At 44.1% G+C, this 25,307-nt stretch overlaps 1 protein-coding gene across 1 annotated transcript; it reads right to left on the reverse strand.

The window, feature by feature from the left end:
• Positions 1-3,251: 3,251 nt before the first annotated feature.
• On the reverse strand, positions 3,252-24,826 carry Trim42 (tripartite motif containing 42). Its single transcript, XM_027411389.1, has 5 exons — positions 24,486-24,826; positions 20,499-21,196; positions 17,763-18,577; positions 13,311-13,535; positions 3,252-3,338 (listed from the first exon to the last, which is right to left on the reverse strand). Exons 1-5 carry the CDS (start codon positions 24,824-24,826, stop codon positions 3,252-3,254), a joined length of 2,166 nt encoding a protein of 721 aa, XP_027267190.1.
• Positions 24,827-25,307: the final 481 nt, after the last annotated feature.

Below are 25,307 nucleotides of genomic sequence, written 5' to 3' on the forward strand. Positions count from 1 at the left end.
TCTGGATTTGAGATTGAGGTGAAGTCAGGTCCAAGCACTGCTTTTCAGTTTGGCCATTGTCTTGTGGTTTAGAAGCAACCTGAAGATAAATAGCTTTGCAGGATTTCTGGTCTACCCTGCAGAGCCTAGCTACATCCAGAACACTTCTGTGTCACTGGTATTCTAAAACACAGTAGTGTCTCCCAAGGTAGTGGTCACAGCCCCCGGTTTCGGCTCTAATCTTGCCTAATGGCAGTTTTTGAGCTGTTGATTCTTGACCTTTATATACCATCTGGTGACACTGGGGCTGTACACATACAGGTGGTGTTTTTTCCTCTGCCAGGCAACATTTCTAGAGTCTTCTACAGGGGCCAAAATGTCTGTAAGAGAAAAAAATGTCTGTAAGAGGGAAAGAGGTTCTTTCTGCTTGCTCACTTTTTTCCCCCCTCTATGACATCAGGGCAGGAGGCAGTGGTAGGTGAGGATAAGGCTACTGTTGTCAGCTTTCTATTTTCCTTCTGTTCCTAGCATCACCTCCCCCACCCACCATGGAAGCCCCTAAGACATGCCTGTACCAACTGGGCAGTAACCCGTCCTCAGAAAGCTGAGTCTGAGTTCAGAGATCCTGATAATCTCTTCATTTATCTCCCGACCCACGGAGTTGTCAGTGGGGATTGTCACTGTTTTCTCAATGTCCCCCTTCTGTACTCTGGCCTCCAGTGCCCACTTAAGCAATCCCCATATTCAGTTCTCTGTTAAGATAACTGGGGCGGTGGTGGTGGGGGTGGATGCTTGTGTCATGACTCAGTGGATGGATAAATACCCAGCTACTTCTGTTAGATTCTCCTTGGTTGTCCCTCAAGCAGTTAAGTCATTTTTGCCTAAGTGCAACTTTCCAGAATTTTCCTTTTCCAGCTGGTTGTGTCAATCCACCAGTTCTTATGTCACCCCTGCCCGTTCATGTACCCTACTGGTCAGGAGAACTGCTGTTCCACCTGGAATCCCTGCCCAGACCAGGCAACTGCCGACAACCTTCCTGTCTTCCCTTAGCCCCCACACTCCATTTCACTAACAAAACGTGAACAAAAAGGAATCACACCTTGTTTTACACCTGTTCTTGTGGCTTCAGAGGCCCTCATGGCCTGGATGCTCTTGGGCCCTGCAGTGGTCCTTTTCCTGCCCAGCTCTTCCCTTGCTTCCCACACTCTAGCCTCTCTGCTATGTCCATTTTCCCAGCATGCCAAGTCCCTTGCTGCTTTGAGGCATTGTACTTTTCTCTTGTGCTGATATCTGGCTGACTCCTTCTGATTTGTGAGGAAACAGCTCCAGGGTTTTTAAGGAGACATCCTGTCCAGAGTTCATACTTCCCAGGTGCCGCCTTTTTCTTTCCTAGGGCTTCTGGTCATTTCTAGTCAATTGTGTGCCGGCACCTTTACTCACTTCGTCTGTCCCACCCATTGAATGAAAAGATCTGTTGAATTCAGTGCCATGTTCCATAGTTGTCCCCTCTCCTCATGACAGACATATGAAGGGAGAGGATGAATATGGAATGGGTGTTTAAGAAATGAAGAAGCTTTCTTTTTTTTTTTTTCTATTGTAAAATTTTAGCCTCTTTGTCAAAAATTGGGTGTTCATAGCTGTTTTCCTTACTATAGCTCTATAGTAGAAATTAAAGCCAGGGACGGTGATGCCTCCAGAAGTTCCTTTATTGTACAAGGTTGTTTTGGCTATCCTGTTTTTTCTCCCCCATATAAAGTTGAGTATTGTTCTTTCAAGGTCTGTGAAAAATTGTGCTGGAATTTTGATGGGGATTGTGTTGAATCTGTAGATCGATTTTGGTAAGATTGCCATTTTTACTATGTTGATCCTACCTATCCAAGAGCATGGGAGATCTTTCCATTTTCTGGTATCTTCTTAAGAAAATAACGAGCAACTGCTCTGCCACACTGAGATGTTTTCAGGTGTGCTCTGCTACTCATTCCTTCCCAAGCCACAGCCCTTCCTGTAAAGAAAGAATTCCAGAGATGGTGAAATGTGTAACTATATGGAGAAGAGGCTCGGCGTGTGTGTGTGTGTGTGTGTGTGTGTGTGTGTGTGTGTGTGTGTGTGTGTGTGTGTGTGTGTGTCTCTGTGTGTCTCTCTGTGTGTAAATGTGTATTTAAGTATCTGGTGATTATCTTTAGGACACCCACACAGTACTAAAACACATAACATGAGGCTCAGATAAGGGTTTCCACGTGGATTATAGCCTCAAGGACCAAAGAATGAACAAGAGTGTGTCAGTGTTCAGAAATTCAGCTTGCATTTGGAAGACTCAGCTCCTGGTTTCGTGACTCCTCAGAGACCTCCAGCTTCTCTAGTACCCACAGGCAAGCTCATGTGGTCTCTAGAGATGTAGCATCTGGGTGTACGATTCTTCCAGCCCAGTCCTTGTTGGTGGCATGAGTAGGTACGATCATTATAATGTGATATTCACACAGTAATTTTTTAAAGTTTAATTTCACTTTAGTTTATCAGTGGTACAATCCCTGCTGGCATGTCATTTAATCTGCTTCCCATGCTAATGATGAGTCTGTAGCTTTTCAAAGAAATGATTATATGATAATACCAAATTTGATGGTGGATTCGAGCCATCATTTACAGGGATAGGATCATAGCAAAGCTCCCTGGAGCATCATTCTTGTAATGTCTACTGGGAATTCTGCTGTATCTGCTTTGCTCTGGGATATGGAAGAGGGAGAAGAGGAAGGGCTAGCCCTTTTCCTGGGCCAGAGGAAGACTGCAGACCCTGGGCAAAAGTTGTGGGAAGACACAGGCTTAATAATTAGGAAGAGCGCTCTCACAGGGTTGGCTGCTTCATATTGAGATAGATTACATGTTGAGGAAAAGCCTTTCCCATTGATCACTGACTCTTTCAGACACTAGACTGAACACCCAGGAGTCCCACTTCTAGACAGAACACTCTATCACCCAGCTACCTGTCACTTGTTCCATTCATAGCCCTACAGAATTCTGAGCCCAGGACTGGACCTAAGCTATGGAGACCTACAGGCTTGCTGCTTTGTCTCTTAGTTTCATCATAATGAACAAATCACAGTAGGTTATGATGTCAGACATTCCCTTTTATTGGCTTTTGGGAAACCCCTTTTGGAAAACCCAGAAGTACTGGAACCATTCATCTACAATCTCCTTGAAGACAGTGGTGAGAAAAATACATACATATACATATAGATATGTCTATGAGCAGTGCAGTGGTGAGTGGATTTCAAAGGCTAGAAGCGCTTCTGCAGGGCAGACTGGATATTCTTCAGCAGGCCCCACTTAGCTCGGTTCTTCCCTCGCCCATCTGGTGTTACCACCTGCAATGGGAAGCAAAATTGCATGGGACCAGCCACAGAGGGACGGTGGCTCCTAGAGCGCAGGCCCCACTCCATACACCATCTCATCAACTCCCCATGACAACCATGGAAAGCTTGCATGGTCAGTCCCCCTTAGAGATGAAGAGATCCAGCCTCAGGGTACCACAGATCTTTTACAGTGCCCACAGCTGTTGTGTGCTGGCATTACTATTCTACAGATCAAGTTCTACTTTTTTGTTGTTGTTGTTGCTGTTTTTTTTTTTCAAGACAGGGTTTCTCTGTGGCTTTGGAGGCTGTCCTGGAACTAGCTCTTGTAGACCAGGCTGGTCTCAAACTCACAGAGATCCACCTGCCTCTGCTTCCCAAGTGCTGGGATTAAAGGCGTGAGCCATCACCGCCTGTCTCTACTTCTTTCAAGGCAGCTCATTTAACCAAATGTGGACAAGCATTATAAACTAGATCCCAAATGAGCTTTAGTATAGAACCCCACTCCAGCCTCTGGAACTTTCTGTTTCTTATCTTTGACCAGTTGTAACTTCCAGCTAAGGAGTTTGATTTCTTTACTAAACTTGGAATGACCTGTTTTGGGGAAAGAGGCAGTTTTTGTTTTTGTTTTTGTTTTTGTTTTTTTAAATATCTGTAGTCCCAAACATTGCCTAAGGTAAAGAGAAGATTCTTAGAGATGTGCATGGAAGTTGAAAAGACCATAATTTGTAAGTCATCCAATATTTTTCCTTTTATACAGAAAGGAATGCTTTGTACTAACTTTGCAAGTAAATGGTCAATCAGTGTACCTGGGAAAAGGAAGTTTGCACTGGGCAACGGGGCTAAGCAGGACCTTTTTAGAAACCCCAGAGACTCAGCTTCCTTGTGGTTCCCATAGCTTACTTTGAAGGTAGTAGGTAGGCTTCTCCATTTCTCTTGCCTGGTAACATTACCATCCCCTGATACACAATGAAGTTGGGCCAAAAGATTCCACTGTCCATACAAATGAGGACGTTGATGAATGAATAGATTGGGTGGGATTGGATTTGGTGGATAAAAAGGAAAACTTATAACAAAGTGCAAAGTCTCTATGATAAAAATTTTAGTCTTGTATATTTGTATTGGGCAAAAATAGAGGCAATATATTGATATAACACTGATAAAGATGAAATGAAAAAAATCTAAGATGCACACAGAGCTACTGCGGATAATGGAAGAAGCCTAATGGTACTGTGAGTTATAGTGTTTGGAAATGCACTAAACAGTAGACATTTTCAAGTTTTGTCTTAAAATGTAGTAGGGAATCTTTGAAGACAAAGACTTGGTGATGTAATGGACAGAAAGGTTTGAGGAGTGTTTATGAACAAGAGGATCAGAGAGCAGAGGCCAGAAGAAGAGGAAGGCAGAACTTGAAATGCTACAGAAATTGAAATTACAGTTGCTATCTCCTTGCCCCAAGAGCCTGACTCAGTACCTGTCCAAGAGAATCACGCTGAAGCTGTGTGATGGGGCTGTTCCAGAAAAGGAGAGGAGAGCAAAGGCTCACCAGCTCCTGGGAGCTAGATTTGAAAAACTGATTCTAGAAGCACATAAAAAATGATGTGGGCAAATAATGATACTCCTAGTTCACTTATGACTGTAGATGCAATCATATAAAATCAAGCGTAAGGTAACTGAAATAGCTGTTAGAATAGCATATTAAAACAATACACTGTGATAACCAAGAGCTTAGTTCACGAAGGTAAATAGAATCCAGCATCAGAAAAGACAACCATGGTGCTGGGAGATGCTTAGAATAGAGCTTGGACCTAGCCTGGCTAGGTCCTGGGTTTAATTTCTGGCACCATAATCAAACTAAACCAAAACAAAACAAAAACTGATCATAATTTTCTTCATTTGATAATGGCCTAAAGGAGAAAAACATGTAATTATGTCAAATAATGCAAATAAGTCATTCTCTATATACAAACTCTCAGAAGCCTGGAAATCAGAGGACATTTCCTTAACTTAAAGGCTATAAACCTACTCACTGAATAAACACCAGTAAATCAATGGAGAAAGTTTAGTATCAGCAAATGACAAGTGTATCTGCTACCACTGCTGCCATTTTATGTATGACTCAAGGCTCTTGCTAAAGCGATTAGGAAAGAAAAAGAAATATAACCTCAAAGACTGTGAGGGAAGAGATAAAACCACCATTACTTATATATGATAAGATTGTATGCCTGGAAAAGCAAGCTGAATAAACAGACTCTCGGGATAATGGAGTCCATAAAGATTTGCTACAATTCATTTATTGTACAGGATTGTTTTTGGCTATCCTGGGTCTTTTGTTTTTCCATAGGAAGTTGAGTATTGTTCTTTCAAGGTCTGTGAAGAATTGTGCTGGGGATTGCATTGAATCTGTGGATTGCGTTTGGTAAGATTGCCATTTTTACAATGTTGATCCTACTTATCCCAGAGCATGGGAGATCTTTCCATTTTCTGATATCTTCTTTAATTTCTTTCTTTAAAGACCAAAGTTCTTGTCATACAGGTCTTTCACCTGTTTGGTTAGAATTACTCCAAGATATTTTATGTTGTTTGTGGCTATTGTGAAGGGTGATGTTTCTCTGATTTCTTTTTCAGCCCATTTATCGTCTATATATAGGAGGGCTACTGATTTTTTGAGCTAATCTTGTATCCTGCCACATTACTGAAGCTGTTTATCAGCTGTAGGAGTTCCCTGGTAGAATTTTTCAGATCACTTATGTATACTATCGTGTCATCTGCAAATAGTGAAATTTTGACTTCTTCCTTTCCAATTTGTATCCCCTTGATCTCCTTTTGCTGTCTTATTGCTCTAGCTAGAACTTCAAATACAATATTGAATAGATATGGAGAGAGTAGACAGCCTTGTTTGTTCCTGATTTTAGAGAAATCACTTTGAGTTTCTCTCCTTTTAGTTTGATGTTGGCTGTTGACTTGCTGTACATTGCCTTCAGATTTATCTATAAGAGAACAATAGTTTTTCTTCTGAAACAGCCATCTACTTGGAATATACTAAAATATATAGCAAACACTCATATTATCAAAGTTTGTGCCCGATTCACTTTTTTCTAGATGTATTTAAGGGGTACAATATATGTTGATATACATATACATGGTGGAACATTACAATAAGCAAATCAGAGTATCTGTCATTTCACATATTTATTGGCTTACTGTGTGATTATACATCTAATACAGTAACAAATTTATCATCTATGACACAGTATTGTGTTTAGTACTCATGCTATTCATTAGCTCACTTAGCTATGTAGTTTACCCAGGAACATAGGGTTGAAGACCCAAGAAAACCTTAAAGCAGTTTGAATAAATGTTTGGATATACTGCAAACTTACCAATTGCTCAGTGACTTTCTAACCAAATTCTGTCTGTTTTAAAAAAATTAATTGAAAAAATAAGCATAGTGAGTTCCTTCAAAGTTTATATAAGTAAGTCAGCCTCCATGGTTAACTAATTTCGGTTTTTGAAAAGAAACAAGGGTAATGGAGATGCCTGGCAGTTCTCACAACAGCACAAAGCTGACATTAACAGTCAGCCTGTCAAAGCAGACAGGTACTGACACAAGAGTGGAGGCTCTTATGTGTCATACCCAGTCTTTATCTTTGAACAACTTCACTCCAGTTTGAGACAAAAACCTCAAATCTTCTATTTTTCAGTTCCTCAGCCCCATAACTCACAGCACTCTTAGCTCATTTTACTGCCCAGTGGCTCCGTGTGTAGCTTACGGTTTTCATCTTTATCAAGGGTATATGTATATACTGTCTCCATTTTTTTTGCCCAGTGATGGGTAGTATGTCACCATATATACAATATTCCTTTTACCTTGCATACAGCCCTGTTTCTGATGATTTATTATTTTTTTTGGTCAAAGTAGAAAGCAAAATTTTGAAACATACTAGGGGATTCAGAAATGAACCCCCAATTATGGATAGTGAATATAAGATCACAGTGGCACCTTGACCATGCACTATGGAGTCAAGGAAATCCTTGGAGATAACATTGGTAATGGGCTCAGCTGTGGAGAGCAGATACTTCTGCTCTCGGCATTGCATTCAGAGGCAGACTGTATGCATACAACTTGAAAGGTGAAACTACAAATTTCATAAAAGAATATGTAGGAGATTATCTTTGTGCTCTAAGTCAAGGCAAGAACTTTTTAAACAGCACCCCAAAAGGTCAAACCAAAGGGAAAACAGTTATGACTTTGATTACATCAAAGTTCAAGACTTCTGCTGTTTCATGGAGTGCAGTATGAACACAGGTGATAGACAAATGTCAGAGGAGTGGAAATATTAGCACTGTCTAAAACCATTATCTGGGATATATGCGTCCCATGAGTCACCAAATGGAGGGGTGTGTGCAGTAGGTAAGTGGGCAGAGGGTGTGCTTACAGGAGGAATTTGAAATGAAATTTGAAAGCATTTGGAATGAAATGTAGAGGTGACATAGATACCAGGGAGGAAAAATAGAAGAGATCTTGGTAAATGCAGGTGAAACTTAGGGGATAAAGTCTCTCTGTAGTCATGGGCATGGCTGTTCTGTGACCCAGAAATTTCAGTCATAGCGCATTTCTTACATGAGATGAATTATGAAGTTCACATGTTGTCGTCCTAATCTCCAGGACCTCAGATAAGATTCTGTTGGGACAAGGCCTTTAAAGAGGTGATGAAGTTAACATGAGGCCATTAGGGCAGCTGTAATCCAACCTGGCTGCCATTCTTACAGGAGGAAATTTTGAGTGTAGACCTTAGCGATGCGTGGGGAAAGATCACACAGGAGCATGGTGAGAAAGACTTCCAGCCAGACTCAAGGCTGTCTAAGGATCCCCGATCTATAGCAACTTGTTACTGCAGCTCTAGCTGACTCATACATAAAACAGATTTTTTTTTACACCTCCATTTCACCCACAAGTTGTCTTTTGTAGCATTGTTGGAAGTAACCTGGGTGTCCACACTGAGTAGACTGGTGACATGCAAGAAATAAATGCACCCTTAGAAGGATGGCACATCATCAAAAATTCAGGAACAAAATACCCATAGTGATGCAGACCAGAAGTTTATTTGACCTTATGATTTATAACAGTAGCAAAATACAATTATGAAGTAGCAACAAAAATATTTTATGGTTGGTGGGTCACCATAGCATGAGGAACTGTATTAAAGGTTCGCAGCACTAGGAAAGTTGAGAACGACTGATGCAAATGGGACATTCAAACACAGTGTTTAGAGAAGAAAGGCTAAAAGAAGAAAAGAAAAGATTAACACGGTGCTTTTTGTGTAGACTAGTGACACATAGCAATACATATCTTGTAAGAACACATAAAAGTAAAGAGATACAAGTAAACCCTTCTTGGGAGAGATATCACAATCTGGAACACAAAAATAAGGAACCGTCCTTGCAAAAATCAGTGCAGATGGATGAGACCTATAATATCAATCAAACCTTGTGTAAATGAAGTTGAAAAACAAACCAGGTCCATCCTGAGCCTGAGTTACACTTGTTCTCAGGGCTCAAGCTCCTCTGGCCACAGGGCATGTAGGGAAGGGCCAGGAGAATTTTACTTCCAGGAAAGTTTCAGAGTTCTTTGGAAAAAGTCAAAAGGGCACAGAGAATGCAAAGTGTGTACATTTCACTGCAGGGCCTGGAGCCACTGTGCATGACCAGGGAGGAGGTGTCAATCCTGTAGGTAAGATAGTGGCAGTCACATAAAGCTGTCCTTCAATCTCAACTTTCAAGATGTATGACAGCCTGGGGAGAGAGAAAGTTGGGACTTCGTGGCAGACAGGACACTTGTTCTGTGCCTGAGTCCCAGCTGCATCACAGGCTGAGGAGGGGGCCTTGCAGAGACCTAGGGTGACTAAAAATAACTTCTTGAGCACATAGATATTGAGGGACTGACAGACTGGGGAAGGACTTTGAGAATGTCTGGGGACAGGGATGTCTACATTCTCTAAAGGGTTATCAAGAGCCAGGCTCGAGGCCTTACCTCTAAATCTGATGTAATTCCGTAATCCAATTCATAGGTTAGAGTGGCAGACCAATGGACCTTTGTCTGAACCCTCAAAGCTCTGTGGTCCACAGCAAAGGGGACCATAGGGAAATTACGTTAGCTGTTTGGGGATGGGAGATTTCCCTATCATTGCAGGCTCAGTGTTATAAAGGCCCAGTAGGGAAAGATAGAGGCAGAAGGGAGTCTGAGTGAGAGCTGGTGAAGGGAGAAGGACCCAGCTGGAAGTCAATGACTTGAAGATGGAGGAAAAGGCATGTGTGTTAAGAAATGTGAGTGGCCAGGAAAAGGCAAAGTGTGGGTTCTTCCTTAGAAGACCCGCCACAGGAAGATCCAGACACTGAAGGTGCCTTGATTTAGCCAGTGAGAACCATCTTGGACTTCAGAGCTGTAGAAATGTACTTATTTGTACTGCTTAGGTGCTAATCTGTCATAGTCCAAAGGAAATCCACACACAGGTGGACAGTTAGGACCTAAAGTGTGGTGGAGAGACAGTGAGCAGAGAAAGGAGGTGATAGTTAAGAATGGGAAGTGGTCAGTGGGTATATTGGGTGTATGAAGACCACGGGAAGATCAGGAGGAGAAACAGTCGATAACAGACACAGCAATTGTGCAGAACATATTTGTCTGTCCTTTCAAAATAGACCATTTGGCTCTTTGATGGTAGAAGATTTGAGGTGGAGACCATGAGCAATAAGGAACCAGTAAGACCAACACAGTGTCCTTCGTCATGGAATTTGGCCAGCTAGTGTTGTGGGGATTTGGACTCAGGAGCATGAGCCCCAAACAAGGTTCTTTCAAAATGTGATTCTGCCCCAGAAACAATAACGGATCCATGAAACAAACAGCTCTCACGGCTTTAATAGCACCTCCGCAGAGTCAGGTGCTCCATCTCCAGGGCTGGGCTCACTCCTAGACTTAATTATGTTTGATTATGGACGAGGAGGCTGGAGCTCTGGCTGTGAATACAGACCTAGGTTCTACTCAACCTCACCTCCTTTGTTTCCTCCATTTGAGCTTCCTCCTCAAGGAAAAATCTGACTATCTGGGATGATCAGTGATATATAGCATCTGACAAAGATTTGACCTTCAAATGAGACCTTTAAAGAGTTGCATAACTAATTTTCTCATTTCAGTTACCGTACCACGTGCTGAAGGAAATTTCTTAAAGAAATCAACAAGTCTTAGGCTATGCAAATCAAATATAAAGGTTTTGTTTTGAGTCTTTTATAAGAGTCCATATGACGGAAGCATGGTGGTTTGGATAAGAAATGATTATGCTACCTCACTGCAGCATTCAAATAAAACCTTTCAGAAGTATGCATAGCACCAGTGCCAAAGGAAAAAATTTCGATTTTATAGGAAAGAGCTAAAGCCATTACTTTTATGAAGCTTTATAAATGTCATTCAAACACACCATCTTATTTTCATTTGCTGTTGAAGCCTTTACTTATGCAAATCATGACAAATGTTAAGGAAGCCTGTGTTTCCTCTGGAATGCTAATAGAACCACAAAGAAGGGTGGAAGAATTACTTCTGAAGGAAAAATCTATACTGTAGCTCCTTGAGTCAGATAAAAATGAAGCATCCAAAAAACCTCATTAATTAGGGTTCTGCTCATTTAGATATTGTGCGAAAAAGCAAAGAGACAGGAATGCATTTCCCTCTCTTTCATCGAGGGCAAATTAATCGCCTAAAGACAATTTTAGGGGAATGCTATTTCTTGACTGGCTGTATAAAACATTCAGTTTTCAGGCATCTTATGATACTTTGAGATTATTAATTTTACTTATCAATTTATTTCTTCACTTCTTAATTTAGACGCCCACTCATAGATTCATTTGTTTGGTTACAGTTTTACTCATGTATCCACTCAATAACCATTAAGAAGCTGCTGTATGCAAACTGCTGTGGTAAGCACCTCAGGATAAAGAAAGATGAATTAGGCAAGAATTTTGTTTTCGAGGAGGTCATAGTGTGAGAGGGAGGGGAAGACCCAAGAGGTAGCATGACAGACTGATGGCAGTCCTCAAGTACTCTATCCATCCCAATCCTCACATCAAGAGATGACAGATGATTCATTAAAAAAAAATAACTACTGAGTGCCCTTCATGGGCAAGCCATTTCTGAGAGAGTCTAAAAGCTGAGGAGGCAGATGGGATCAGATTACAGGAAAAATCCACAGTCAAGAGCACAGAGTACATTATGTAGTCACAGGTGTGAGGCTTCGGGGCTCTGGAGTGAGGAGGTCTCTGTGGCGACTGATCGACAGGCATGGAGGCTGACTGAGAAACAGCTGAAGAGTAGCCAGACAGGCTTTCTCATCACGCTTCCTTGGTATGTGTCTGACCTTTGAGGAAGAAGGAAGGAAGCATGACAGTAGGAGGTGTTGGGAATAGCCTACTCTGCAGACTTGCTCCATGGCAGCATACGTATGCCTGCCTGTCATTATTTCCCATTCTCCATTATTATTAGAGACAATGACCAATCAGATTCTTGCACTCAAATATCTCAGCAAGTTGCTAAAGTGTGATTAACCAGAATGATGGGTACTGAGCCATGGATGGAGACTATCCAAAGGTACAGGAAAGCTGGGTTTAAGGGAGTAGAAACTAAGGGGTAACCGAAACTGAGGCAGATTCAGAGAGAAGTGGCCAGGAGAGGAGGAGAAGGAGAAGAGAGGGGAGCAGAGGGAAGGGAGAGAAAGGGAGGGGGAGATGGAAAGAGACGGGAAGACGGAAGCAGAGGTGAGAGGAGAAGAGGGGAGAGAAGAGGGAAGGAAGGGAGGGAAGGGATGGGGCAGAGACTGGAGGGGGAGTGGAGAAGAGTGATGGGCAGGGAGGGGAGGGAGAGGGATAACTTTTTGGTTTTTGTGGATGTCAGGTCAGACAGACACATGTCTTCTAGATGTATCTTAGAAGTTTCTTGAGGCTGTAAGTCCACCTTCTTCTAAACCCCAAGTGAATGGACCTGTCCTTTCTACATTTTAAAGAACCCCTAAGACTTACTCAGCTTCCAAAGAGCATCTTCACAGTTACATAGTAGAAGAGCTCTTGGCAGTCTGGTATTCTTAATATCAGTCTGATGGCATTCATGAGTGTCACTTGGGAATTCGAAGAAGAATCAGCTCTCCAGTGCAAAGAAGAAGCTTGTTTCCTTGCTTTATGGAGCTCAACGGACTTGCTCAGTGTCTGTTTTTTAACTCCCAGTTAAACAAAAAATAATTTTAGTATAAATGTCTTAAATATTATATAGGGCGTACTTGTACCACAAGTTTTGTTTGCTGTCTTTGAGAAATTCTGGTTTAACCGACTGTCCTGCCTCTATGCTAAATTTCACACCTTGCCTCTGCAGGGTGTAGCACTCCCTTGGAGTTTGTTTTTCTTATTCTCCTCATATACCATGGTGTGTTTACTAGTTCCTGACTGCCGCAGAAGGAGGGGTTAAGCTTGGTTTTAACTCTGCGTTTCTATATTCTAACATAAAGCCTAGAACAAGTCGTTTTGAGTTCAGCAGACCCTACCATCCTCAGACCTGGTTTGCACAGTCTGGTGGAGACCAGCAGCCCTGCCTCTGGCTGAGACTTTAGCTTTCTGAGTGTAGAGGCAGAATTCGCCGTTCTCTGATGATCTTCAAGCCAAATCTGGACCCTATCAAGTCATTCCCACTTGATGGGGCAGAGAGATGGCTCAGTTGGCAAAGGCTCTTGACAACAAGCCTGAGGACCTCACTTTGATCCTCAGGACCCACATAAGAGAGATGAAACTAACTTTTGCAAGTTGTTCTCCTCTGACATCCATGTGCACACCATGGCGTGCATGTGTGGGTAGTGTGTGGGCATGCGTGCACATATGGGCCCCTCCAATAAATTGGTAAGAATTAAGAAGTCCAAGTAATAAAAAAAAATCTACCTAAGAAATGAATGTACTGACCTTGCAGATGTCACTCCATTGCCCGGGACCATTATCGTTGATGGCTCTAACCTTGAACAAATACTCTGTGTTGGGAGTCAGGTTGTGCAGCTCCAGGTTCTGCTGCATGATGTCCCGAATTTGTCCACAGAGCTCTGTTCGAACATTGTTAGGAGGGGTATTAATGAGCTCATAGAATTCCATCTCAAAGGAGTCCACGTCTTCTGTTGGGCATGTCCAGTAAACCTAGGAGAAATGGGTGTGTGAGCAGGGCGCTGATACGCACTGATATACACCCCTGGCTGTCCTTCTCTAAAGATTTGTGCTATTGACTGTATGTGGGGTGTGCTTAAGCTGACCCTATCTTCCACAGCTGCTGTGGGCTTTGACTTAGATCATGGGTAAGGGGCTCGGGCAGCTCTGATGAAGCCTGATGTGCTACACAAAATCAATTTCAGGAATGGGCATTGCTCTAAAGGGTTCTCCTCCAGTCAGTCCACGCAGAGGCAACGGCCACAGATGCAGTTTACCAGCTGCATGTTACACACCAGCTCTCACATTGGGCTCTCTGTCTCCAAATCGGGTAACCCTCAGAAACCTCTGGAAGGCAGACTTCATCCTCCCACTTTACAGACAGAGAAAGGAAACATTTGGCAAATTTCAGCAAATCACAGAACATGGGAGCGTGACATACTCATCTCCCAGCCCTTTAGGGTGAGCTGGGATGCAAACTATTTCCTTCTCTACTCATGAGGAAATATCCAACAGTGGAGACAGAATGTTTGTACTCCAATTAGAAGATGTCAACTCCTGAGAAGAGATTTAGCAGTAAGTCTCAAATAGCAGATAACATTTGGCACAGAAATAGTTTATGATAGCAGTGTTTTTACATTTATTTATTTATATTATGTATGTGTGTATGTGTGTGTGCATGTGTACACTCACACGATGCTAAGTGTCATGGAGTACATGTGGAGGTCACAGGACACCTTGCTGGACTCTGTTCTCTCCTTCTACCATATGGATCCTTGAGAACAGGACTCAGGTTGTAAGACTTGGTGGTAAGTGCCACCATCTTGCTGGTACTAAACCTTAAAAATAAATAGTATTTTAAAAGCACATTTCAGCCTGGCAGTGGTGGTCCATGTCTTTAATCCCTGAACTCGGGAGGCAGAGGCAGGTGGATCTCTGAGTTTGAGGCCCCCTGGTCTACAGGGAGTTCCAGGACAGTCAGAGCTACACAGAGAAACCGTGTCTTGAAAATCCGAAGAAAAAGCAGATTACTAATGTTCTTATTATATTTTTGGAAAAAGCTAAATGTCATAAGATCCAATTAATGTATAATTTTATAAGTACTAAAATGTATAAATTAATCTACCCAGCAAATAAAACTAATTTTCTTTCTGATTATCCAAACAAGCACATTTATGATAACATGCTTTGGGAATGCAGAAAAAGTGTAAGGGAAGAAAATAAACATCCCTCCTAATCTACAGGTTAATTTGTTACAGTGCTTTTCTACTATCAGGAGATACGAACACACTAATGCATGTAATTGGGATTGCATGGCTTTGGCTTATTCTCTTAACTTACAGTTAACATATCTTACATGTTAAAAATCTGGTAAAGCACTGCCTTTAACAACTCCCATAGAGGCCAGCAAGATGGCTCAGAGAGTGAAGTGCTTGCTGTTAAACCTGATGACCTGACTTTGATTCCCAGGATTCCCACAGTGAAGGCGAGAACTGACTCTGTCCAGCTTTCTCTACCTCCACATGTATGCTCCAGCATGTGCAGATCTACTCTCTCTCTCTCTCCTCTCTCTCTCTCACACACATTCATGCTCATACACAAATAAAATGAATATGTGTAATACAGCCTAAAAAAAAAAAAAACTGTTCCAGAAATAACTGACCATTTCTTTGTTTATGTTCTCTTTTTGTTTTGTTTTATTTTTTTGCAGATTTTTTATTTGAATTAGAAACAAGATTGTTTTACATGACAATCCCAGTTCCCTTCTCCCTCCCGTCCTCCCCTACCACCCCCCCCCCCCCGCAACTAAAACCCTACCTATCACATACTATCTATCACATATCCTTTCTGCTCCCCCTAGATGGCGAGGCTTTCCATAGGGTGTCATCAGAGTCTATCATATCTTTTGGGATAGGGCCTAGGCCCACCCCCGTGCATCTTGGTTCAGGGAGTATTCCTCTATGTGGAATAGGCTCCCAAAGTCCACACCTGTGGTAGGGATAAGTACTGAACAACTATAGGAGGTCCCATAGATTTCCGAGATTTCCTCACTGAAACCCATGTTCCTGGGGTCTGGCTCAGTCCCATGCTAGTATCCCAGCTATCAGTCTGGGGAGCAAGAGTTCCCCGATGTTCAGGATAACTGACCATTTCTATAGCCAAGTAGTCAGGTTTTTCTAGTTTTATACTCCGATAAATGCTGTAATGAATATTTTGGGGCATAAATTCTCATCTGATTTTTTTTTTGTAGTTTCTTAAGAAATTATTTCTGTAAATCAAATTGACTTAAAAGATCTCTAGGATCTCTATGTCAACATAGACTTAATCATTTTCAATGTAGAGCACAATGAATCCTGGGAAAGGCCCTAGATCAGAGATCTTCATTATTATTGTTGTTATCACCATCATTATTATTATGCATTAAGTCACCGTCTGGCCATAGGTGAGGCGGCAGTGACTTGCTTTGTTGTCTTGGTAGGTGATCCCTACAAGCTTATCCAGGGGGTAACTCTTAGGCAGCATAGGTGACTTCTCCGAGCTAAGTATGGAGCCCTTCTGCTTCATAGCAGGAGTTGTGGACTCCCTGTGAGGCTGAGTTAGCACTGAGATGAGGCACACTGTCACCAGGAGTTCACTGATGTCACCTATACCCTAGCTAGTTATGCAGGCATCTTTTGTGTGAAGGACAGGGAGGGCCACTGTACTGTGTTCGAGGGTCTCCAGGAGGGCACTGTCCTACCTGGCATAGTTCTTGTGGTACTTGTTTTAAGCCTCTGAAGCAAGGATTACAATGTCTTGGCAGAATGGGAAGGTAAAGCTTGGCCTCTGTCTGGTCTTGATTTCCTCATGTTTAGACTCTACCGACTGAAGCACAGTGTTCAGACAGCAGCCTTAGTAACACCCAGGTTGTGAGAGACAGACACTGGGGCCCCATAACAGAATGACCCAGAATCTACCTTCTAACGGGTCTTCAGGAGATGCTAGTGTTTGGGAACCATGAGTCTAGACTTCAAGATGCCTATTATCTTTGGGAGAAGGACAAAAGATGAGTTCTGCCATCGGGAAGCAGGCCACAGACTAATATGGGAGGTATCTCCCTGTAGGAACCTCAAAGGAGGCAAGAAACTCTCCAATTCAATATTTAGTTGCCTGGCAATACTTTGCCTCTTTGAATTTGAATAAGGTACTCTGTAAGCAATTCAATTTAAGCTCAGTTGGATTTCAGAGAGATGATAAGGAAAAGACCATTTGTCCATGTTAGGTCAAGGCCAATGACCTTAGGTGATGACAGGTGCAGAGATTTGGGAGTGCCCCACTTTCCACATCACCGCTAAGAGAAGATGGATCTCATCAGAGAATTGGAATTTTCCTGGGCATTATCATTCTGATCTTTCCAAACCACAGGGAGCTTGAATTTAAGAGAGGTAGCTGTTTAGAGGAACACACAGCTGGCAGCCAGAAGAGACTATATTTCTAACCCATTCCTAGACTCTGCTTCCTACTTTCACCATCTCCCAAGCCATTTTGAAACTTACATTGGTTCCAACTTGATTCTCTTTCTTTTTACTTCTCTCTCTCTCATTTATTTATGGCATGATCTGTATGAGTGTGTGTGTGTGTGTGTGTGTGTGTGCGCGCGCGCGCGCGTGCGTGCCTTCCTGCCTGCCTGCCCTCGAGTGCGCGCGTGCTCATGCGCTCCCTTGACTTTTGTTAGTTTGAAGACCAGTGGTGATACCATCTATCTCTCTATCACATTGCTCCTTTATTATTTGTTTATTCATACTTATTTCTTAGACAATATCTGTCATTCAACCTGGCACCCCACTTTTTCCACTAGATTGGCTGATCAGGTAAACCCTGGGATCCCTGCCTCTGCCTCCCCAGCACTGGTACAATAGATGCAGGCCTGACTTTGACATACATGATGGGGATGCAAACTCAAGTCCTCATGCTTACACAGCAAGCACCTTGCCTTCTGAGCTGTCTTCCCAGGCAGTTCTTTTTCAGTAGAGCAGGGCTGGGGATTTACATGTACTTACCACTATGATTTCATTTCACTGATGGGCTAATGAACATTTCAGAACCCTACACTATTTGACTAGCCTGACTGCTGCAAAGAGTCTAGAGGAGCAGATTCAAGCGACTACCTTCTTGAGCCCAAGATAACCCTTTCTGACCCCTTGCTTTCGTTCTGTGCCCAACACCATCCCTTTGTCTTACCTTGGCAGCTCTCGGATATACCAGAGTCTGGTAGATGACAATTGGGCCTGGGGTCTTCACAGAGGTGTCATTGAATGAGTACCAGTTGTGGAAGCTATTGCTGTTCTGTGGGGGCTGGGTTTCCCCTGTGGCACTCCAGTAGGTATAAAGGCCGTCGGTTGGTCTGACAGGTGCAGTAGATTGGGCCCTTCCAAAGGCCTCCATCTTGGCCTTATCATTGGTGGCACTGAAGGACAGCAAGGAGGAGCTTCGTTGGTATATCTGTTGGTTGCCGAAGCTGTGGGTGCTGAACGTGACCTTCCTGGCGATCATCATTTCTGAGTGGATAGGATACTGGGAAGGGAGAGAATCCCCTGAGGAGCAAGCCTTCTTGGGTCCGGTGGGAAAGAGTTCGTGGATGGCACTGGAGAGTTCAGCAAAATCCAAGGGGATGCACTGTAAGGAGTGCAGCCGCAGCTGAGGGTCAGGCCTGAAGGTGTTCTGGATGCCCTCCTCGATCTGGTCTACCAGGATCTTAGCAGACTGTAGGAAAGCCACCTGTCCGGTTTCCTTCAGTGCTTCCTTGGAGTAGGCGATCAGGCCGTCCATTTCATTCACTTTCATAGTAGTGATGTTCACGTATTTCTCAATCTCCTTTTGCCTGGACACTTCCAGATTCTCTATCTGCTCCATGATGAGTTTCTCTTTCTCTTGAAGAATGGCTCGCAGTTTAAGGAAGCCACTCCTGATCTCCTTCCGCTTTGCTTCCTTGTCTGCTTTAAAGCTGCTTTTTAAGATGTTGAATTCCATCAGGTCGTTATCAATTTCATATCGGACTGAAAAACAAGTTGGCTACTGTGAAAATTTTCATCTTCCCACATGCCAAAGCCATATTAAACTGGAGCAAATTTCTGGACTCAAAGGAATGAATGGAGAGAGAGGAAGGGAAGACACTTGGAGGTGGGCTGGCACAGGCTAGAACAGGCTTTTGAAATAAAGTTCCCTCTAGTCTTCCTCCCCATGCCCCCAGATGGAACTCTCCCCTGCAATATTTCTCTTACTTGTAGCAGAGAAAGAAGTAAATTTCTGATGACTGCTGAATATTGCCTTCAAACAAATATTGATCTAGAGTTCTTCAGCATAGACAGTAGGTCACTCCTTATAGATATGGACTGTAAAGTGGCGCTACTGTGCCCCCTATCTGCCCAGCATTCTATGTTTAGAGTGTCTTGTCACTGTTTAGCACTGGTGTTGGAGACTGGGTGGGTGTGCAGCTCACTAGCTGCCTTGTGCTGACCACTTTAAGCACAGTTGTCTTATCCATGGAGGAGATTTTAGCATCTGCACTGTATGATTATTGAAACTAGACATGGTATTCTCCAAAAGTATCCTGTCTAATTTTATGTCAGCTTGACACAACCTGGGGTCACCTGGGAAAAAGGAATCTTAATAGAGAAAAATGAGTCCATCATATTGGCTGGTAGGCAAGTCTCAAGGCATTTTCTTGATTGATGTGGGAGGGCTCTCGCTCACTGTGGGTGGCCCTGGCTGATATAAAATAGGAGGTTGAGAAAGCCATGGATGAACAAGCCATGAGCAGCATTCCTCCATGGCTTTCATTTCAATGCATGCTTCCAAGTTCCTGCCTTAAGGTCTTGCCATGACTTCCTTCAATGACAGATTTTGATGAGGAAGTGTATGATTAAATAAATCCTTTCCTCCCCAAGTTATTTTTGCTCATGGTGTTTCATCACAGCAATGGAAAATTGCCTGGTGGACAAAGAAAGTTCCCAGACAGCCAGAGCTGATACATAGAGAAACCCTGTCTCAGAAAACAGAAACAAACAAATGGCAAAGGTTTATATGATCCTCTATAGAAGGTGCCATTTCCCTAAGTGGATTTCTAGATCTAACTGGAGTCAAAGATATGTCTGACCTGATGGTGACACATTCAGAAATTATGAACCCTTTACTGAAGTTTATGAAATATTATTGTACTTGGCTATGATATAAAAACCAGGGTCGGTTCTTTTATAGAAATTGTGTTATACAGCGGATATGAACAACTGTGAACATGCAGACAGAAGGAAAATAGAGGCTGGGCAGAGTATTGTTGGCTGTTTTGGAATTTTCCTGTTACTATGTATCCATTAGCAGCTCTCTGAATTCCTTGTCTACACCTTTGACAGAAAGTTCACGGGAGATACCTTCAATTGAGATGACTCTCAGGGTTAGATTAATTATTCCTGCTGGAAACCGCAAGGTGGGAGGTAAAAATGACCTTCATATTCAGTACCAAACAGAACTTCAGGCTGTGACTGGAGAAAACTCATTTTCCCCCTTTGGGAAATGAAGCCCAAGTTCAGGAAATTGTGACAAAGATTAGAGGAGCTTTATGTGCTTATTCTACACAGAGTGCCCCCCCCCATCCCAGGGGTGGTGGCAAGAGGGGTGAGAACATGCTTCCTAAGACTAGCTCTACTCATAACAACCCAATGAGGGAGCTACCATTATCCTTACTATTTTATAGATGAAAGCACTGAGCCACAAAGACACAGTGACTTAGTGACACTAAATGGCTGGTGGTAGTTGTCATGGATGCTATGACAGTGACTTTCCGGCCATGTCAGGGTCTCCCAGTGTCTGGGTTTTTCCACCAGGTGGAGTAAGACTCCCTTACAGGTGCCCCACACCAACTTCTGGACTTTTCCATAGCTGAGAGTTACCCTGAAGGGGAAGTGGGAAACCGACCAGGACCTGCTTTGAACTTGGCGATGGCGCTGAAGAGGGCTGCAGACCTCTCGGAGCAGGCATCTATGAGGCTGACCGTGTCATGACCGTTGTGGAAAGCGATCTTGCAGAAGGCGCAGAGCAGCTGGTTGTCACTGCGACAGTACTCGTTGATGCGACTGGACGGGTGGTGGATGCAAATCTTCTCGTCCTGGTCCTCGGCGCTGGTGTCCACAAAGACATGGTCCTGCATGGCCACATCCGAGTGGAAGGCCTTGAGGCATTCGTTGCACAGGTTGAGGCGGCAGGTGATACAGCGCTTGTAGGCGATGCGACGGGTCCGGCACACCTGGCAGAGGATGGGCCCTGAGGATCGGTCGAAGCGCCACTTGAGGTAGCCATGCTGCTGCATATAGCGTTTGGTGAGGCGCCCGCGCAGATAGTTTTCTGGAAGGTGCGTCTGGTGGCTGTAGGGCATGCAGTGCGAGCGGTTGCACATGGGGCAGATGAGGATAAAGAAATTCTCGGTGACCTCAGCGTGTTTTTGCAGCTGCCGCAGACACTTCTCACACAGGCTGTGGTTGCACGGCAGCATGAAGGAGTGCAGGCGCAGCCGGTTGCACATGGGGCAGGTGAGATGGCTCACCAAGTTGTTGCTGGGGGTCATGGACTTCAACTCCTCCAACTGTGTCTCACTGCTCCCTATGCGAAGGGCGGTCTTGGAGCTGAAAAGGAAAAGCAAACACAGGCTTCAGGAACGCACTCAAGAATTCCAGAGGGATCTATCCAGGGAGGTGGTCCACTGGAATGGTGATGAAATGGCTCCTGCTAGGTGCCTGCCTTCTTGGCTTGCCTCCACTATCTTAGAAAATAAACTCAGTAAGGCATTTGGGACCTGCTGCTGGTACCCAAGGTGTGGCATTTTTTAAAGATGATTAAGGCTGAATTTAATGGCTGTTTGGACTGAGTACAGCCCCTGGGCTCAGCCAGAGTCCTGCAGTGCTAATTTTAATTGTGAGGGAAAGAAAAACAGCACATCAGCAGGGGTTTGTTGTGGTCAGCTGGGCCTGGATGTTCCACAGCATATTAGTAGCCGCCACAATACATCAACAGGAGACAGGGCCACAGTGACTTTGATGGATCGGAGCAGAAGGGATACCACTGCATGATGCTGGAACTCAGACCAGAACATTGTCCAAATCACCAATAAGACCTCCTACCCTCCTGTGCAGGGGGAATGGGAGTGATTAGGCCTGCTCTTTCTCTTTCCAGAAGCAGATTGGGGTTCCATATGTTCTAGCTGCCTTCTAGACAAGAGTAAGAGAACCAACAGATTGACTCTACTCTTACTAACATGAGCGCTAGCCTGTGATGGCCTGTGATGGCTTCTTACCTTGGTATTTCACACTGGCATGGAATGGAACATGTTCCCACTTGATACAATGAATCAACAAATCCAATCTTGCCCAGTTATAGGCATGCTTTTGGTGGCTGTGCCTGGCATGTGGTGACATTACCGTTCCTGTTGCATGTGGGATGGGACATAGGGAGGTAGTAAATGACCTTACTAAAACAAGACAATCTCTGAGCTGAGCCAAGAACCCGAGAGCTGACTTTCAGACCATCAGTAATACACAAGGGTCTGCCTCTGGGAAACGGACATGTGACAGAGTATGGAAGTTTTAGAGTTGCTGGTTTAGGGAGTTTCTGAATCTCTTTTATCCTCAGTTCCCCAACTGGAAATCAAAGATGACAGCACTTCCTTGGGAGTTTATGAAGTATACCTGAGATGATCCATTGGAAGTGTGGATGTGGTCCCTGCAATCCCTCTCCTGTGCTATTCACCAGCTAATGGCCACAGTAGAGGAGGAAACCACAATAGGAGGAAATAGTATTCAAGCCCATGAACGCCCACACACGCATCTACTGTTGTGAGTTACAGGTCTTTATTTGTCTAATATCTGAGGTCAGTTTTATGTATTCAGTGGTAAGATCTACTAATGGCGGGAGGCTGCACTTGTGGAATTCAAGTGCATGCTCTGAGAAGCTGCAGTCAGTGTAAAAGCAGTTAGGGAAGTAAGTGACTTGGCTGTGATGAACACATTGTGGCTATTCCTACCATTTCCCTGTGCATAACAAGGTACTGGTCTTGGTGTTGGGCTGTGTCCTCTTCTGTCCTAGTCTTCCTGATTTCCCTTTGTCTCCTCCTCCTCTTTCTTGGCCAAGAAACCTGTGTCTCAGAGCACTGGCAGTCAAAGGTGCTTCCCAAGCATATTGTCCTAGGGTGGCTCTGAGTCACAGAGTGCCCCCGTATATCCTTAGACATCCAGACAGCCAACTCAGCCCTGAGGGCTTGGATGCTGAGATGCAGGCTGGCAGCCTCACAATTTTCAGCCTTGTTTTCTCTTGACTTCCCAGCCTCCTGCTTGTTCCTGGAAGGGTCACCTGGAGTCACGAGTTGATTGGACATGTGGTAGCTGCATGGACTTCTTTGATAAAAATGTAAGACTCAGAATCAGTATATAGTAAATGGAGAGAGTGTAAGAGATCAGAAAGAGAGAGAGAAGGGAGAGCAAGTAGGACTACGAGACACCTGTTAATGGTGCAAGGGGCTGCAGTAATTGTGAGAAAGGGAGTGAGGAAAAGAATGAAGCTAGCAAGGCTAAGTTAGACCAGAGTGAGGGAGAAATGAGGATGCTGTGCCGGCAAGGGGTTTGGAGACCAGGAGAGCAGAGTTGGAAGGTAAGTACCAGTGAATCAGAGCTGACTCCCTGGCACTTGCATCGCATCCCTGCCCACACTCAAACAGAATGAAGACCCCCAAGTAGGCTTCTGGGCCCCTAGATCCTATGCCAAAGCAGTCACTAAGCCCAGCATCTTTGCCTTCTTGCTGAAGTGCTCAGCCACTGCTTCTCTGCATCAGTCCCTCCATCCTGAGTGCTGCCCTGTTCTGGCATCTGCCTTCTAAGCCTCCAGGTCCCATCCTCAACTCCCCCAGTCTTCCCATTAGAATCACCTGATAGGGATAGAGTGCTTACAATTTTGAAGCCCAAGTTTTACCCCAATATCAGTGAAAAATAGTATGTTGAGGAGTGGAGTCCAAACATGATGAGTGTTTTGAAAGATCCCAAGGGGATTTTCATGCACTTCCAAGTTTGGGAGCCACTGATGCCTAAGGCGTCTGCCTAAAGCACAAATTTCAGTCCCACTCCTAAGGACTGAGCTGTGATCACCCCTCCTCTGTGAAATCTCCTCTTGCTCCTAAGTCCCCTGACATGTGACATAGAAAGAATAGTATGCTAGATGTTGGGCTTGCTACCTTACTGAGTGGTTGAGAACCTGAGTGTCAGGACTTTGGATAGGAAAGAAGGGGTGACCAGCAGTTCAAGTACCTCTGTAGGTTATTAGGGTCAAAAGTGGTACCTAGAAGTTCTTACTTCTCAGGTAAATGTTATAGTTCATAGGAGGGAGATGGAGAACAGTTGGTATTTTCTTTTTGTATCCTATAACAGGCTACAGAACATACAGCATATCATGGTCTACATTTTGTAATATGGATTTTTTTTTTAATTAGAGACCATTGACCTAGCTCTGGATTCAAGTAATGACTCTACCCCTTCCTAGCTGTGTGGCTCTGGGCAACTTAGCATCTCCCAGTTAAATATCCTCCTGGGTCCAGTGGGCACAGAATGAGGGAGAGGAATGGTTACATAAGCAGTTATACACCTATCACTTGTTTGCAAGATGAGATGTTTGGGGTCAAAGGGTGCAGCATGAATTCGCATCCGTGATGGAGTTTGGGTGTGGGACTTGAGGTCTATACCACCAGTGGATGCTCACTTTGCTCGTAACTGCTACAAAATTACCATTGATTTTTTTTTCTCTCTCTCCCAGGTAGAGTGCACTCTAGGAAACACTGGCTTGTTCTGGGGTCCCTACAGATAGCATGAGTTCCCCAGGGTTTTTGTTGTTGTTTCTTCCAATGTAACCACAGGATGGATGGCCAGCACTTACGAGATACGGAGGGTCCGAAGGCGACCCCTTCTGAATGTGATGATGGCATTGTGGCAGCAGCGGCTCTCATAGTAGTAGCATTTCATATTGGTGTTGGATGTGCAGCAGCACTTACAGTTGGGGTCATTGGCCCAGGAGCAGCAACACCAGTGACAATTGGGGTTCTCCGCACAGGTGCAGTGGCAGAATTGGCAGTTCCGCTCATCCTTGTAGGGACAGGGGAAGCAGGTACAGTTCCGCTCTGCGGTGAAGATGAACTTGCAGCACAGACAGGAGAATAGCCGAGGGCAGCATCTCTGCCAGGTGCAGCATGGAGAACAAACACACATAGCCGACTCCATGGCTCTAAGATCCTTGGTACTAGGCCTCTAGAGTTTTGACAACTTCCTCTACCAGATTCCTGAGGTCACTTCTCCCTCAGAGGGATCCTTGCCACCTCTAGTGATGCTGGCAGTTTGGGAGTTGTGGCAGGAAGTTGGCCAGTTTAGGAGGCCTTCACAGGTGATGTCCCTCCTAGGAAGCTTCTGAGCTGGCTTTAACCTATTTCAGCCTGTGGACATTTGCTTATGTCATAATCCCTGACTCCCACCATGCCTTAACATGCTAGGTAAGAGGAGGACACCCAGGGGGCAGTATCCAGTATGTGAGTGCATACTGGAAGTTTTCATGCGAGCAACTCCACAGGAATGGTGGCACCCTGAACCTCTTGGAGACATTAGCGGTCATTTGTCACCTTTCAAGTTCTCACACAGATTTCGGCTGTGGCTTTTCCTTGGTAGGTAGGTACTTTTCCTGATATTTGGGTAAGTTGACTTCAGGATT

Source organism: Cricetulus griseus, chromosome 4, assembly GCF_003668045.3.
Source record: "Cricetulus griseus strain 17A/GY chromosome 4, alternate assembly CriGri-PICRH-1.0, whole genome shotgun sequence".
In the NCBI taxonomy this organism is placed as follows: domain Eukaryota; kingdom Metazoa; phylum Chordata; class Mammalia; order Rodentia; family Cricetidae; genus Cricetulus; species Cricetulus griseus.